Source organism: Coturnix japonica, chromosome 1 (assembly GCF_054131305.1).
Source record: "Coturnix japonica strain WE chromosome 1, WE-NBRP24, whole genome shotgun sequence".
NCBI lineage: Eukaryota > Metazoa > Chordata > Aves > Galliformes > Phasianidae > Coturnix > Coturnix japonica.
The window spans coordinates 96,355,342-96,372,391 of NC_140663.1; the positions used below are offsets into that span (position 1 = coordinate 96,355,342).

Consider the following 17,050-nt stretch of genomic DNA (forward strand, 5'->3'; position numbering starts at 1 on the left):
CTCTGAAATGATCAGGTTTCACTGTGTAGCCTGCTTTATAAAGAAAAGGTAACGGCGCAAGAATTTGGCTTATTAGTTGTCTCCATCTGCTGGCAGAACAGAATTGTGCTTTATTTGTCTGACATCATGGAATTCAATACAAAAGAATTACATCACATTTTCATGCTGCTCTGCTAGAATTGGTATTAGAAAGATTATAGTTACTTTCTGACCAATTATTTCGTTCTGATACCAGTAACTTAGAAACTTGTAGTTAGTTGTACTGGATGCTACTCAATTTGATATCCTCCTTATGGGCTGGAGCTGCAGAGGTACCTCACTATCAGGTACGTCTGGGACAAATCCTTCTATGGCTTTTAAAACTGAAAAGATCTTATTTCTCTACTTTTTTATTAACATTATAGTATTTTTACAGTTTCAAATGTCATTACTCATACTCCGCTAAACCATGGAATGAGCAAACACATCTGTATTAACTTGTGAGAGAAAAGAGGTACACAGAATATAATTGTACAGATGGCATTGGAGATACATACTTGTTATTTAAAAAATAAAGTTTTGAGGAACTCTCTTTTTCCCAGCTCAAAGCCTTCTTGGCTTCATCAGTAACCTGAACCTAAGTAAGCTTCTCCATGCTCCCTTCATATTGCTGGTAGAATTCCTTTGTTTAGCCTTGCAACGTGATGTACAACTATGGCTGTTCTGTAATGAAACAAAACGTTCTGAATGAAACAAAACCCAATCATTTCTAATCACTTGTTGTGTTGGTTATGCTGTGCATGTTAAAGAGTTAGCATATGTAAAAATTGGTACTTAAATTATCCGGTAGGAACGCTAGGACACATGTGGTTTTGTTTTTTAGATTTTGTTTTTAAAGTTTGTTTTTTTTTTTAATGAACTACATTTTAGAATTAAAAACTGGTTATTTCCAGTATTTGGAATTGATTTGATCTCTGATAATTTCTAACGTAGGAGCTCAGTGATTTAATTTTTGACTCTGAATAGCACTATTTTGATTGTTTTTCTTTGCACACTACCTTTGACCCCCAAGTTACTGCCTTGGAAGGTGTGCTGGGAAAGCTAAAAGGGCCTCACTGAGAAATTGAACTCTTTCACTTGTGAACTGCGTACACACTGGTGGTAATGAAACAGATATTCGTATTGTAAATTCTACTATTGCAAAGCAGGTACAAAAGAGGAATCGGAACCCAGGGTGACATTGACTGGGGTTTGTATCATTCTCGGCATGGTTGCCCTTTTCTTATGAGAGGTTCCTGGAAAAGAGAGGGGAGGATGAAAATGGAAGTAAGTAAAAGCTACTCTAGGCTTATAGCTTGAGGCAGTCTGTATTGAAGGACCGATTGTCTCTGTACACGCACACTGCATGGTCTGCACCAGTCAAAAAAGGATTTTCATGGGAGATGTGAGCTTAACCTCTTTACTCTTCCACCAGAACACATTGATATTAAACCACCCAGCATCCAGTTGCATGATTGATAGGAATTTACTTCACTGTTCAATAGGTGAATATTCAGAGAAGTCTTACTTCAATCTTAAGGATTTAGTCTTTTTTTTTTTTAATTATTTTTATTTTTTAAACTTCCTACCACCATTGGATAGTGGGGATTTCACACATGCATCATTAGTGTGTGTCAGTTGCAAATAATGGACAGTTAATCCCCTTAAAAAAAATATTATCCTTGGTCTCTGCAAAAGTAAGACTTCTGATTTTTGTTTACATACAAATTGAAACCAAGGAACTCAATCAGTTTTTGTCCAAATCTTAGAAATTCTTACTTTTGCAAGCAAAACTCAAAAATAAAGGAAAAAAAAAAGGTTCTATTAATTTGCTTTGGAAGTAAGTGAAAATTCTACAAAAATATTAGGCATTGTATCCTCTAACCTACTATGAGAAATACCTGATGGACTTATCAGTGCCAGTGTGTAAACTTGTATATTTTAAGCCAAGCAATTTTTTGCTGTGATGGAAATGATTGACTTACTTACTTGGGTCAGCGGGTGGGGCAGAAGAGAGATGATAGTTCACAGAATAACCTGTGAACTTTCACCCCTCTATATGGAAACTTGTTTCAGGGTCAAATCCTTGTAGCTGCCTTCTTGCCACGGTCAATGCCAGCCCTACTATTCACAACACTGCGGCCATCGAGGCCTAGGTACGTAAACATTTAAGGAGTTTTTAAAGTTCTTTACATCAAAACAGATTTTTAAGATTTCTGTTTATAAGCTTTCAACAGTTAACGACTATTGTATTAATTTTGATTTGAAAGAATGTGACGACTGCTGCTGCTAAACTGTGTGGCTAAGCGCCTTTTTGCCTTTAAAAAAAGAGGAAAGAGAAACCTGTATCTGTGTCATGTGGATTTTCAGAGTAGAACTTGAATGTGCAACTGCTGTATAATAAAACGGGGATTTTTTTTTTATATTTAAAATACGTGTAAACACTTATTTGTATGTCATTACTAAATGTGCTTGTATTTTGTTCAATAAATAGGTACACTTGGCATGATTGTTGCCAGTTAAACAGTTAAAACACTGCCTCCATTCACAAGATGAGAAGAGATGCACTGGAACCAAAGTAGTGTGTTTAGAAATGAACGGTTATTGTTTTAATAAGTACATACGTCGGAAATGGGTCACTTGCCACTTTCGGATTGCGTTAGAATTTTCTTAAGTTGTTCTTTTTTGAAGATACTGATTTGTGTATTGTGTGTCTGCGTGAATTCTGGTTTATACAGCTGTATATAAAGCTAAGGTGTATTTTTCTGAATTGAGACTGTGAAAGGTTGTTAGAAACGTTTTTGGAAGCTCCTGCTTGGTTTCTAAAAACCCAGTCCTAACTTTAGGATTTGTTTTACTTCTCTTTTTCTGGATAGGATCAGTTCTTAAGAGCAGCCCCTGTAACTGGAGGAATGGGAGCTCAGCTGATGAGAAAAATGGGCTGGAGAGAAGGAGAAGGGCTTGGAAAAAACAAAGAAGGCAGTGTCGAGCCTATTATGGTTGATTTTAAGACTGATCGAAAAGGTAAGCACTTCCTTAAGTGTTTTATGATAGTATAAACTTAGGCTTCTTTTGAAGGTAGGCAAAATAACTTGAAAATATTAAGCTTCTAGGTACAGCTTCCCTGCAAAAACAATGACTGGTTTTTCTAGGCCTGTACTGCTTTTGTAGGTCCTGTCCTTACACTGGTTAACTCTTTGAGAAGTTCATTTACTTCCCTTAACCTTCGCCTTCCTCTTGAAAAAGTATTTCTATGTGGTTCTTAAACAGGAGGTACACTTCAATTGGAAGTATAGAGAAGGCAAGGACAGGGAAATAAATGGTTCAAAAGCCATTGTGGTTGGCCTAGAGGAAGTGGCTGAAGCAGAAATGGGGCAGGGTAGAAGGTGGAATGCTTGATTGTCTTTAAACTGTGGCGACAGCTGAAGTCCTTTCATGAAGAGAATGTCGCATGGATTTTTAGCTCTTCCAAATGGTTTGTTTACTTTCCTAGAAATCTGATCTAACTGCTTTTCTATTTCCCAATCTGATCGTGTTACAGCTGCCTCTGCTCAATTGCAGTGAAGTTTCCTTGCTTGCTTTCATTTATTATTTCTCCTCCTTTATAATGTCCATTTCCTCTCCTTTATAAAGTTCATGGCCACAGGTGGAAAACTGTTGCACTTGCCTTATCTGATTGAAGAGAATAAGCCTTTCACTTGCAGGCAGTGAGCTGCTTCTTAACTGACAACATGATTTAGGCAGGTGGCCATCTTGTCAGCATATTCCATGTGATGTCTGTATTTAGAGGAGGTGTTTATGAAAGGCTTTCCATCTGAAATGCCTACAGATATTTTTAAAACTTCAAATAAAGTATGTGGAATTTATCATTTAATTACTCAGTCGTGCATGTTATCAAAGTAAACAAATTAACATTGACTGCAGAAGTCATCCTTATGGTTTCTCTCCTCAATATTAAAAACAGTGAAAACAAAAAGTAAAAAATCCCAAATCTTTTAACATATTACATAGATCACAACTAATATGAAAGCATGAAATGCTTTGAATTATTGATTTGTGCCCACTTCAGTCAGTGCTCATAATTGAGCTTAGAAGAAAACAAAGCATAAAAGTGCAAACGTCAGGAAGTTTATTTATAGAGATGCTGGATCTCAGTACAGAGATAGTACTGCTGGGTTGATCAGACCAGTGGTTAAAATATTAAATAATTCAGTTTGAATATGAAGGTGGAACAAGAGGAATCTTAAGTTAGGGAAATACCTATAGCTTTCCAAGTTCTTAAGACCTAGTAGTATAATACAATTTTATAAACAGAAGTGCAACAGTTTGAAAATGCAGAACACAATAATACGTACATTTCAGTTTAGCGTGAACAACGTGCAGACTTGCTTTTCAGCTGTTTTTCTTTGCAACCTTTTTGCTTAAAGTGGGAAAAGATACTCTGGTGACAGTGAATACCAAGAAATTATTAGAAAAGCGTTCTGACTGTTACTCAGTTGCTCTGGTCTTTGTAGGTGCTGTCTTGTGCTGGTAAGACTTCTTTCAGTGTAGTTTTATGAATATCAGTCAGAGGGAAGAAAAAGAGAATGGTCAGTTTGAATATTATTTTTTTAAACAGCCTTTATAACACAGCAGTGAATTTTTGTGATGAGGAGGGAAGAATTAGCTCTATTAATTGTATTGCTTGCATCATGTCACATCACAGGGAAGAGGCAGTATTGTTGCACAGCCTGTGACTGTTTCATAAATTAAAACAATTTTTGTGCTACGCAGCTCTGTTACAGCTCAAGTTTCACATCTTAGAAAGTGTATACCAGGGTCTTCATATGGTTTCAGATAGAGATCTCCCCAGTGCTTGTGGAATTTTCAGTTGAAATTTCAAGGGTCAAACCATAAGGTGTGAGGTAGGATCAGATCTGCATTGTGCTGGGCAGTCTGTAACAGAGCTTGGTGTCTGCTTAGTAACACGGGGAGGTGGTGAGATGGAACTAAAAGAGGGCAGTCTCTGGCATGTGGTAGATTCATCTGTAATTACTGTTAATCCTCATGATGGATGAGTTTTGCTTAATTTTTATCTATTTATAATATATTATGTTTTTAATAGATGAAATGTTTTATTACTTTCACAAAAAAAATCTGAATGTGTTATGTTGATGTGGAATACTTAGAATTTATACTTGGCCCAACACTAGTAAGTGACAGCTTGCATTATGGAGAAGCAAGGGCTTCATGCGTTGTAAAGGAGTAGCTGAACATTGACTATATATATATTCAAGACAAGTAGGTGAAGAACTTCTTCATACACAAGTGTTCTTTAGTGTTTACATGTGTAGAAAGTCAAACCTTCTTAAGTTCAGCGTGGAGGCCTAAGGACTCTTAAAGACTTTGGAAGAAGCCACTTGGTATACGTATGCCACTAGAAGATGGATGTTTTTCTACAAGGTCTGTCAGTAAGTGACCAGATTATTTAAGAACAAAGCAAAGAAATAACAAACACACAACCAAAACCAAACCCCAACTAGTTCAAAACACAAGCCAGACAGAGACCTCCATGTTTTTAGAACTTATCCCTAAAGAAAAATATTGTTTTTAGATATGGGAACAAGCAGTTTGCTGAGGAACTATTAAGTGGGTTGTACTAAGAATCAGAAGGTCTGCCTGTGCCATAGTTTTCCATTAGACCTTCTTTTTTCTGGACATCAGGTCACATCTGTGATCCTCTGAGAGACAGCATTGAAACAGAAACATTCTTGTGCTTTGATGTCGTCCGTTAAGTTGCTGTTGTTTCTGTTTGAAGAAGCCTGGTGCACCAGCTCTCAGCAAATAGCAGAACTAATTGGAGTCTGTTGCAGCCTTTCTGAGTATTTATCCTGAGCTTCCAGGGGTGAGATGTGGAGAATGTGATGGTGATGTGGAGGGAGGGAAAAAGCAGTATTAATGCAGATGAATGAAGCAAGAGCTTTTTGTTTGGGATGAAAATCTGGTAAGGAGAGAAAGGCTTTCTTTTCAAGTAAAACAAATAAGTGAAAAAAAAAAAAGTTGAAGGAACAGGGAAGGAACTGGAAACAAGTGCAGTATCTCCATGTCTTTGTTCATCAAAGCAAGAAACAGAAACAAAGAGGTAAGGAACAAAGCAATACTGAAGGAATGAAGTCTTGAGAAGTTTTGAACCACCATTCACTACATATTTAGTTCAGTTACAGGTATTTAAGGTAAGGGCAAAATGAATAGAAAGAAACAGGAGTGTCTTGGTAAGTATGGTGTAGTTATTGGTATTTAGTATGTTTTTGACAGTTGTTATGCTTCATCCTTTGCTCTTGCAATAATTCAAAAACAAAAGTGTTTGGCTTCTGTGTTTCACAGTGGCTTCCACTGAAACTTGTCCTCTGGTTACTCCTCCTGGGCCCAGTTGTATGTTTTTCTGGTTCTTCATATTTCAGTGTGACTGAAATCACTGTAATTAGGCTGTGAACTTGGGCATGAAAGATAAATATTTGAATACCCCTAAATAAAGAAAGCACAGTGGAAGTGATGCTACTGTTTCATATGATAAAAGGACATGCTAGGTATGGTTTATATAGTCTAACAGAAATACTTCACATGCCTAGTATGTTGTAGGCAAACTGTTAAGATTTTGGATCGCTTTTGGGTTACACAACACATGTTAGTACTGAGCAAGAAGATCTCTTTTATCTCTTGTTCAGTATTTCTCCAAAGGGGGGTTTGGAAAACGAGATGTTTCCTGACTTGCATAAGACTACCCAAAATCTTTTAGCTGGTTGTGTAAAATCTTACTGGAGCACTCATAAGAATGGGTCTGTAGCATGGAGGAAGAAAAAATGTGGGATGAAAGGGAAATTTGAAAGAATTCTGAAAGGGCATTTGTATGATGTCACCATGTTTTGTCTCCACTGATACATGTCATGCGTTATGATTTCTGTATTTTCATAAGTAAGGTGAGAATCACATACACAAACTTCATGTTTTGTCTAGGGCTTGTTGCTGTGGGAGAGAAGGCACAAAAGAGATCTGGACATTACGTTGTGATGAAGGATCTTTCAGGTGAGATTTTTATCGTCTTCAAAAAAGCCCAGAAGGTTCATTGAAAATGATCGCTCCAATAGCAGCACTGAAATTTCAAATACATTTTGTCTTTAAGGCAAACATCCAGTTTCTGCATTGATGGAGATCTGTAACAAAAGAAGATGGTCACCACCTGAGTTTGTGTTGGTGGATGATAGTGGGCCTGATCATCGCAAACACTTCATCTTTAAGGTGAGTCTGAATTCCTTTGTTTACTGTTAGCTTGTCTATTAAAATGTGATATTAAATTCATCTTTATATTTCTGTATTCCAGAGGTGGCTGGGGTATGCTGGGCAGTGTCTCAGTGCTAGAGTATCAGAGCCCTGTTTCTGTGAAAGCCATATCAGGTCTCTCCAGCGCATTAATCTGCAAATCCATCAAGAAACTGTGATACCGTTCCACGGCTTACTAAAATGATTAACTTGTGTGGAATCATATTCTTGCTTCTTGTTTGCAGGTGTGGTGCAAATACAATTGTAAAGATAGTGAGCAAGACTCAGTCATTTTTTACTTCTAGGTGTCTTAGAATGTGATCTGTTTATTTTTTCTGTTGTGATATCTTGTGTTGATGATTTCCATCTGGAGGTGATTCTGGTAGTCTAGACGTGAGGCACTTCCTAACGTGTCCTTTTTCCATCCGTCTCAAACAGGTGAGAGTCAATGGAAATGAATACAGGCCTACTTTTGCCAGCCTTAATAAGAAGCATGCTAAAGCCACAGCAGCAACTGCGGCTCTCCAAGCGATGGGACTTGTACCAAAGGAAAGCATGGTCAATACCACCATGTTTAGGAGTGCCTCACACCGCTAGATATTGTTTTTTATATTGACATTATTTCAGATAATTTTACTCTGCACAAAAATGGTATTTGCCCTTTCATGTTGTAAATACATTGGCAATTCCCACATTGTAAAAACTGTACAGGCACCTTCAGGTTTTTCTTTTGTACCATCAAAATGTATTTAAATCATACTTAGTTTTTGGTATGTTTATATTGTTTACATTAGTGATGTAATTATTTCTTAAATGACTAAATCAGACGACAGACTCTGGAGGCATCAGTAATCTAAACCCTTGTTTTAAAACTCATGCAATTTCTCCTCTATATGGAATGTTAACACTTTCATACTGTTTTGTACTATGCTGCAGTTTTCCCTGGCCTCGGTAAAGCTACTCTTGCACTTTTGCCTACAGCTGGTAGAAGGCCACGCAGCTTACCTTAGTCTAGTCGAGGCTGGCGTGTACTGCTGGGCAGATACCGGGCCAGTACTGTGACCCCTGGGAGAGAGCGAGCCGTGGTAGTAGCCCTGTTGTACAGCGCTAATGCCGCCGCTTCTCTTTGAGTTTTGTTTGGGGTTTGACTCGGTGGTGCACCGCAGCTGGCCATGCAGCTCATATTCTTAGGACGTACGCGGTGAGGCAAAAGTCTTGCTTTAAAAGGGATGGCAGAAGGTCTGGCAATGGAACCAGCGAGACTTTGTGATGTAAAAGTGACTCTCCCTGCATGTTCTGAGAAGGGAGATGTGAAGGAGTTGTCTATTCCAAACAAATTAACACACTGCCTGATGTTGATTGTATGGATTTGTGGTTAATGTGAATTTTAAAGTCTAACAAATCTACAACTGGATTGGGGGGAGGGAGGGAATAGAATGATGCTTAAATTGTTGTACCCAACTTGGTCAATAAAGCAGCACAAGTTCATAATCTTAATCACTGGTCAGTAAGCAGTAATTAAAATGTATGCCAGAAGAGCTTTCTGAAGAAACGCACAGTGTAAACGTATTGCTCCACAAGAGTAGCAACAGCCGTTAGAGCTGCAGAATCTGTACTAGGCAACTTCACCTGCTTTGGACTATTACCAAACCAACTCCTTGGGCTTGCATTTTCTGTAATGGTACTCTCTGCCTTCAAGGAGACAACCTGAATCCAGAGTCACGGCAGTTCGATAAGGGAAAGGATGTAGAAAGCTTTTTCCTTTTATTTTGTTTCCCTCTTAAATTAAGAAGTATTAGTTCTTCAGCTGAGTGCACTTTGAATTGGAAAGGGCATTGTACACCTTTTGCCAGATGTGTCTGTTTCAAGCAGACTGCCGGGATTACAGCAGTAGTTCCCTACTGCAGTAGTTCAGGTGCTTATTTCCAAAAGGTCTTTGAGGATGTTTTGTGTGTTACAGCAGCTGACCAGAGCTTTGTCGGGAACAGGAACAAATTACAGTCTGTGTGCAGTAAGGCTGTGCTCAGGCCTAGAGTGAATGACCTTTGTGACGGCAATAGGATCTTGGAGGTGATGAATTACTAGTAGCTCTTCTTCCGCAGAGTAAATTATTTGTATGTGCTCTCTCAGCTGTTACTGAACAAGGTATCTTCCTTTGCCCTCAGTGGAAAAGTACCAGCATCTCATTTTGCATCCAGCAGAGAAATGGTACTGAAATGGTACTGCCTTTTCCACCACACACCCAGGAATTAAACCCCTTTATTAGTCTATCAGAGCACTCTAGAAGTGGCAAAGTTGTCTCTTTTTTCTTTCTTTCTTTCTTTCTTTCTTTCTTTCTTTCTTTCTTTCTTTCTTTCTTTCTTTCTTTCTTTCTTTCTTTCTTTCTTTCTTTCTTTCTTTCTTTCTTTCTTTCTTTCTTTCTTTCTTTCTTTCTTTCTTTCTTTCTTTCTTTCTTTCTTTCTTTCTTTCTTTCTTTCTTTCTTTCTTTCTTTCTTTCTTTCTTTCTTTCTTTCTTTCTTTCTTTCTTTCTTTCTTTCTTTCTTTCTTTCTTTCTTTCTTTCTTTCTTTCTTTCTTTCTTTCTTCTTTTTTTGTGGATGTAGTTGACACTAATTAAAGTTTCCTCCCTTTGGCTTCTCACCTTCAGTCTCTGTGTAAAATTGTTTGAAGATCTCCTTGCCTCGTTTTCTGAACAAGTTGTGAGGCGTGTATTTGAAAAACAAAGCTAAGCAGATGGCACAGCGATGGAAAGACTGACTCTGGGAGAACTGGGGATTGTATCCATCTTAGGCAAGTCCAGCTTTCTGATTTCTGACTCCAAGCAGTTAACTCAGGACTTGGGAGGCAGCTCCTGTTCAGGCTTCTGTTCAAATGTCTGCTGATACAGCTAAAACAGCAGCAGTGTTGCTCACGCTGTTCCGTCCGCGGTGACCATATAAGCACAGGTTTCGGATCTGTTCACTATCAAATCTGGAACATAATCTGTTGTACTTTGTTAATTTTGTTCTTTTGGGGTTTATATTCTTCCATGTATATTGGAAAGATGCATTTTGAGGAACAGATGAATTCAGTCCCATAGAAGACTCCGTTTCAAAAGTAACTGTTGAGGCAAATTCTGGATTTCACGCCTTAAAAGACGTGGTACTGTATGTAGATTTAAGCTTTGATTTTTCAATACTTAAACTATTAATATCTGTAACACTTCAATTATGGCACTTCTTGACTTCAAGGTTTCTGTTTTAGTTTAATTCCTGTTGTTTAGAATGATAAATGCATTTAGTGCGGAGATGTCCTTCTGTTCAGTTTGTAAATTCGGTTGGAGTGTCCTTTGCATGCAGGAATAGACAAGTAGTCCTATTAAAAAGAATAACTAGGAAACACTCTCTCGGGACCTGTTTATTTATGGAGCACTTCAGCTGTCTCAAAAGTGAATGGTCTGTGACTCCTTGAAATGGCAGAGAAATGCCTTCCTGCTGGATTTCTGCCAGGCGTGAATTCGTGTTGGTTTCTCCCCAGCAGTCCAACACCCCAGATCTAAAAATCTAAAGCTGCCTTTTTCTGTTGCAAGGTAGGGACTTGGGTCTAGGTGCATCTACGTTGTCCAGACGCCCTGGTCTTCTGTGTGCTATGACTCTGCCGGTATCAGGGTAGTTACCGTGCAGTAGCACTGTAGCCCTACGCAATACTTGTGTAAGTAAGTGCCTCAATCTGCAGTGATTTGCTTACAGAGCTGGGTTGTTAGGTCCAAAGGTGTCATCAAGCAGACTACTGCTGCTTTAGAATGACAGCTGAACAGGATGCCACTGTAGTGAAAATAAAGTAGGCATGACTACAAGCATTGTTCTTTTCCATGCAGAATACCAGTAGAATTACAAATCTTGCCGGAGTGTGTAAGCATGATGGTGTTCTACTCATTGCTCTTCAGGTTTACTTATTTATGCTTCAGGAAGGGTCTTACCCAATAGCTATGTGATAAATGACATTATACATATCTCTGAAGCTGTGGTAGCATAACAGATGACATTAAGCCTGAAAATAGGCTCTTGGTATGAACAGAGCAGCAGCATCTTGCTCCCTTTCATTTTCTCTGCTTCCATCAAGTGTCATAACCTTGTGTTGCTCTGCCTTGTTCTGGTGCATGTTACATTGTATAAACTGCCTGTTAAAAGTCTTAACTCATTTTAACGTAAGTAAATGAAGATGACAACGTTGGAGACTTGTGTCAGCAGTTCTGGGGAATCCCAACCTTTTAATCTCAATCAGATGCAATTGGAGCTGTGTTTGCATCCAGCTGGTTTTTGGAGTTAAAGGTTTATTGTGCTGTTCAGAGGCCAAGCTTCTGGCTCAGCGCTGTGGGCAGGCTCAGGTGGTAGAATTCTACTCCTGAGAAGTGACTACACATTACTTACTACACAGAGCAGTAGCAGAAATTCTGTGTTTCAGAGTAGAATATACACATGTGAAAAATACCCTGAATTCAGATCAAGCAAAAGCAAACTTTCATAAAATTTTATTTAAAAACACACTTTCTAAAATACAAAAGGAGGCATCCAGGGCCTTTTCCTCAATTTCCTTTGAAAGCCCTTTGAGGTGATCTATTGCTATGATGTGCAAGAGTTGCCTGTGATGTTGGAGTAGGTTACCTCCCTCCTGGTACAGCATGGGTGGCTGCCCTGCAGGCCTGACAGAAGCACAGCTGCTGCATAGTGCAGAGCTTTGTGCCCCATGGCCTCCAAGCAGCACGTTGCTAGGACCTCCAGGCACACACAGAGTCCTTCATCTCCAGAAACCGGAGGGAAGATTTCCCCAGCGTTGGCACCTGACTCAGCTGATGCAAAGTCTTAGAATGCAGCCCACATTTGTGCAGGTCATTGCTTATGGTTTCCTGAAGAAGAGAAACACATAATACGCATTTCTGTCTGAAATAAATGTTGATGCTACAGCTATATATCTTTAGGGAGCTAGAAACTCCTTTTCTGATGAGCCCATTTCCAATAATGAGGCAGCGACTGCCACCTGGTGATCGCAGTGGGGTATAAACCCACGCACTGAGTTGGCTTATCACTCAGCACCCAACGGTTTGTAATAAAGATGCCGTCCCTAACAGGAAAGGTCACCTTTTCTAGTTTACTTACTTTCTTTAAGGCAGTGCTCTCATTATGAAGATTAGTGTTAAACACAGCTGTTGGCTCGTGTGTATACAGCGCTGCAGAGAACGCTCCCTGCTGTGCAGACTGCAGCAGCATGGTCAGCATGTGGAGGGAATGAGGCAGGACCGGGCCTACGATCTCCAAGCTGTAGATGTCTTCATACGCCAGGCGGACCCTGGCTTTTGCATTCATACTACGAGCCTAAAACCAAAACCACACAGGGTTACGTTTTGAAACCAAATCAAGATTGTTGTTCATGCACCTTCATACTGCAGTGCCACAGCCCTATGAAAAGCTCATAGTGTTCTAAATGTTGTCATCTTCAGTATGTATGAGTGTTAGGCTTTTAGCATCTCTAACAACTCCTAACACACAGCAGCTAATCATCTGCAGAAGAACTTTGATGCCACATGAGCAGCTTCGCCAGTGGCAGAGGACTGTGCTGTCCATACAGGCAGCATAACATTTAATGCCCACCACCTCTCACAGTAACTAGTCTGAGGCTCTCAATTTCCCATTGAAGTATGATCTCAGTAATATTCAAAGGCAATTCCTTTAAGAACATTTTTACTATCTGGTAAGTCTACTTAAGAGCTATCAGGATAGGTAAAAGTACTGGGGTTTCAGTTTAGCAGCACAGGTTACATGGGTGAAGATGACATCGGAGGATGTTCATATTGCAGTCAAAACGCCAACTCAGGCTCTAGCAACAAAAATCACTCTGCTGCACCAGAAGTAGGTTCAGCTTTCCTCTTATCACAGGAAAATAGAGATTGCTGCGTTACTTACTTTGAGTGTTTGCATTGTTCCGCCTCGGAAAGCGACAGGAGACAACAGAGTGGGAGGAAGCCCAGCCTGTGGACCTGCAACAGCCACCAGGCTCTTACAGTTTATCAGGAAGTTCAATAAAGTGAATGTGTTTGTTCCTTTTACCACTGCAAGGGATTCAGGTCTGTGATCCACCTGCACTTCATGCTTCTCTTTACGACTGAATTGGCTGGAGTCAAGGAAAAAGACTTTAAGAAGCACAGCAAAACCCCACTGCCCCTCTACCTTTGACCAATCAAGTCGTTAAAGCAAATCAAATAATCTCTGAAAAACCAAGCCTTGAGCTCATTGAGATTCCTTACATCAATTATTTGGCAGCATCTTACACCTGACTGTTACCATTATTAAAGCTGTGAGATAAGGAACGTTTTCCAGGTCTGGTGTCTTACAGCTGGCAGTAAGACAGCTGTAGTAGCAGTTACTAAAACAGAATTTCCAACTCCTACTTTTACTACGAATTTTGCATCAAAACATAAAAAACCGTAAGCAGTTCAGTTTAGAGCAGGAGTCTGCTTTTGGAGATGCCCCTCTGATGCCCCCACTTATGGTGCACTGGTGCAGGCTAGGTCTCAGAGGTTGGAAGGACACTCCTCTTGGATGCACCAAAAGGTAACAGCTGCAGGTGGTAAGTGGTGGGACGAAAAGAAAGGATACAGTTTAATAGAAATCGCATCTGGTTTTTTAACCTTGTCTTGGACTCCCATCTCTTCAAGCCAAGAGAAACCATCATCATCATCATCATCACTTGGAGCAGCTTCCCTGAGAAACAGAATTGCTTTTAGGACAGTAAACCTTTGTCAGACTGTTTCTCAGCAGTCCAGAAATGCCTCAGAACTGCACCATTTCAGAAGATGTATATAGACATACTCTCCATCCTTGGGGCTTCTGCTCATTTCAGGGTCGTGAGCAACTTCCGTTTCCAAAGTCTCTTCAGAGTTTTTCTGTTTTCTGCTTCTACTTTCTTCTACTAAAGGTAGAGAAAACTCTATGCCTTGAACAGAAGAGGAAAGAAAGCAGTGAGTGGTTCTGGAATGCACAGCTAACGCGATACACTAAAAATCTAAGTCGGAGTGGTTTCACCTCACCTTCATTTCTCATGGCTTCCCTTAAACCCCTGGTGGTGGGAGAAATCACCGCTGTGATAACATCGCTTCCTGCCAGACCAGCTGCACGGAACAGGACAGTAAACTGGTAAGTGCACACATAGAAGTAGGGGCACAGCTTGGCTTTGAGCAGGTTGTATAGAGATGTAAAGCTGACAGACCTGCAAACGAGGGAAAAAAACAATTTTGTAATTGAAATTCTTCTCTGCTGATGGATCAGGCTGGATTTGGCTGCGTGTTATTGAGCATCAAAGGCAACCTGCTAACAGATGGATTCACAGAATTCCATCCCAATCAACAACTGAGGTCAGAGAAGGCCATTAAACACACAAAGCAATGCTTAACCCAATCCTCAAAGTGCAGACCAGCAAAAATTATTAAACAACCAATTAATCAAACATATCCTCATAAAAACAGAAGGAACTTATGAACTGATTTAAACCCAAGGGTCTTGATCTCACTACCCACACTGAGGTTCCACTTACCAGTCGCTCATCAGTGCTTGCTGCAAGGCCTCATCCTGCGCCCACGGACAGGCCTTCCCTGCTATCTTTCTGTCTGCTCCAATACGAGGGAACAGCTGCAGCCACGGCAGCGATGGGTGAAGCCAGTAAACAAGGCTCTGCTGAAAGGCACAACGCAGTTCTGTGCACAGCCTTGGTTCCTAGATTGCAAAGCATTATTTTAGGAGGACAGAAATACTTTATTTAAGGCAGCACCACAACTGATGAATTAGAAAAGATTTTTGCATTAGATACTAAAAAATAACAATAAAATTTCAGGTTTGGGATTAAGCCATGCTGAAGATGGGCAGTGACTGGAAACTGCTCACAGTTGAAACTGCACCACTCACCAGTTTGCCACGGGTTATATTTTGGAGTACACAGTGGATGGAATTACACAGCTGTCTACGTGAGCCTTATTCTTAGTACAAGTAAGAACAGAACTAAAGCAAATCTTCATTTAAGGAGAGGTGCAGAGGTTCCCCCTTCTAAAGCAGCAGCTTCCATCTCCCTTCTGAAGTTTCATTACCTGTACAGTCTGTGGCAAGTTTATTTCTGCTGCTCTGCAATGCTGAGCAAATCCCTGAGCTTCCTCCTGTGCTTTTAAATGCTCTGCCCAGGTGAAAGGCTGAGAAGACATAAACAGAAGTCGTGTTTTGATGCTCCAGTCTGCAGGAAACTCGCAGCTCGGTGAGGTGGGGACATTGGGTGTAGGAACGGCTAAATGAAGGTCCTTAAAAACAGAAATACCATCAGTTAATCCATGGAACATTAATCACATCAAACAACCAATGATGGAGCTACCTATGCATGTTTTCATGTGGTCAGGCTCCCTCCCATGATGGCTTATACACCCCTCCTGGCAGGCAGAGCAGATCCCAGACAGGACAGCGGCTGTTACAAGGAACAAGTGGAGCTCCACAGCCTTGACAAGGTGAACCTGCTGTTTCCTTAAGTTTCTGTCCAACTCACTTTAACAAGACCCTCCATACCTTGTTTTAATTCTAAGGAACTAGTTGCACTAAATTGGAAGCACATACTTCCCAAAGGATAACAAAAAATGTTGGGGAGTTCCAGGGCAGTTTGGTTTGAGACGCTTTCTAGTTCTAAGTTACTCTGAGCTTAAGTTTCTGAACCTATAAAAGCTTCTGACACCCACGCCTTCTGACACTAACACGCCTGAAGCCCTGTTAAGGACTGTTACTCTCTTTCCTATTTAGGCAGTTGAGGGGATTTTCTCCAACACTGACATTTTAGTACATCTAAAGGCATACCACCAGATGCTAAGTACATAGAATCATAGAATCTCTTGAGTTGGGATGACCTTTTAGGGTCCTCTAAAGGCCACCTGGTCCACCTCCTCTGCAACAAACAGGGACACCCACAGCCCCACCAGGTGCTCAGAGCCCCATCCAGCCTGGCCTTGAGTGTCTACACGTATGGGGCATCCACCACCTCTATGAGCAACCTGTTCCACTGCCTCACCACCCCCACTGTAAAAGATTTCTTCCTTATACCCAGACCAAACGTCCCCTCTTTAAGTCTGAAACCATCTCCTGCCGTCTTATCCCATCGGACCCCACTAAAGAGCCAGTCTCCTTCTTTAAGCAGGTAACCAGCTCAGGCTTCTCCCGAGGCCAATGCAACAAGAGGCGTTTCAGAAGCGTTAAGTGATGCCCCCTACCTCGGGCAGCTCCAGGACGCCGGTTCCCTCAGAGAGCCCCACGCTCCGGGCCGGCTTATCTTCTCCTGCCGACTCTAAAAACTGAAGGCAAAAAGCATGAGGCTGACAGCGTTACAAAAGCCTTCTACAGAGGAATCTCACGAGCCCGTTCCCCCGGCTCTACCTGCCAGAAAGGCGCAGCCGAGGCGGTTCCCCCTCCCGGCGGTGCCGGCTCCCCCTGCTGCCGCCGGCCCGGCTGGCGCGGCGCGTTGTCCAGGCTGGAGAAGGGGTTGCGGCGGACGGGCGCTGAGGTGGCCCTCGGGGCCGCGCCGCAGGGCTGTGGGGCGGCGGGCTCGCTCCTCCGAGGCCGCTTGCGCTTCAATCGCAGCGTGGCCGGCGGCTTCTTGAAGCCGGGCGAGTAGCCGGGCACGGTGGCGGCCATGGCTGGGAATCGAGCGGCCGGGCGGGAGCCGCCGTCCCCGCTTGGCGCC

General features: G+C 41.3%; 2 protein-coding genes across 7 annotated transcripts in view; one reads left to right on the forward strand and one right to left on the reverse strand.

Moving 5' to 3' along the window:
* SON (SON DNA and RNA binding protein) overlaps positions 1-8,811 on the forward strand; it is a 45,271-nt gene extending 36,460 nt beyond the window's left edge. For 3 of the 6 annotated variants that reach the window (XM_085528520.1, XM_085528528.1, XM_085528526.1), the window contains 4 exons: positions 2,895-3,042; positions 7,012-7,080; positions 7,178-7,293; positions 7,753-8,811. In XM_085528520.1, the coding sequence (XP_085384646.1) occupies positions 2,895-3,042; positions 7,012-7,080; positions 7,178-7,293; positions 7,753-7,911 (492 nt within the window). In that variant the 3' untranslated portion in view covers positions 7,912-8,811. Of the gene's footprint in view, positions 1-2,094; positions 2,175-2,894; positions 3,043-7,011; positions 7,081-7,177; positions 7,294-7,375; positions 7,560-7,752 lie in introns of all 6 variants that reach the window. The other 3 variants (XR_014939269.1, XR_014939268.1, XM_085528524.1) reach the window with 3 other exon arrangements.
* A 2,977-nt stretch (positions 8,812-11,788) lies between these two features.
* DONSON (DNA replication fork stabilization factor DONSON) lies at positions 11,789-17,050 on the reverse strand. The gene is made up of 10 exons (XM_015881864.3): positions 16,744-17,050; positions 16,581-16,661; positions 15,426-15,629; positions 14,879-15,057; positions 14,376-14,554; positions 14,158-14,281; positions 13,945-14,049; positions 13,252-13,450; positions 12,448-12,663; positions 11,789-12,197 (listed from the first exon to the last, which is right to left on the reverse strand). Exons 1-10 carry the CDS (start codon positions 16,999-17,001, stop codon positions 12,060-12,062), a joined length of 1,683 nt encoding a protein of 560 aa, XP_015737350.2. The 5' UTR covers positions 17,002-17,050; the 3' UTR covers positions 11,789-12,059.

What these genes read in the sequence shown, in the direction of transcription:
- DONSON (XM_015881864.3), bottom strand. Translation starts at nt 17,001, where the DNA reads ATGGCCGCCACCGTGCCCGGCTACTCGCCCGGCTTCAAGAAGCCGCCG. An exon ending in GCGTCCTGGAGCTGCCCGAG is followed by an intron (nt 15,630 to 16,580) that starts GTAGGGGGCATC and finishes TCTGTTTTTAAG; the next exon opens with GACCTTCATTTAGCCGTTCC. An exon ending in GAACAATGCAAACACTCAAA is followed by an intron (nt 12,664 to 13,251) that starts GTAAGTAACGCA and finishes TTTTGGTTTTAG; the next exon opens with GCTCGTAGTATGAATGCAAA.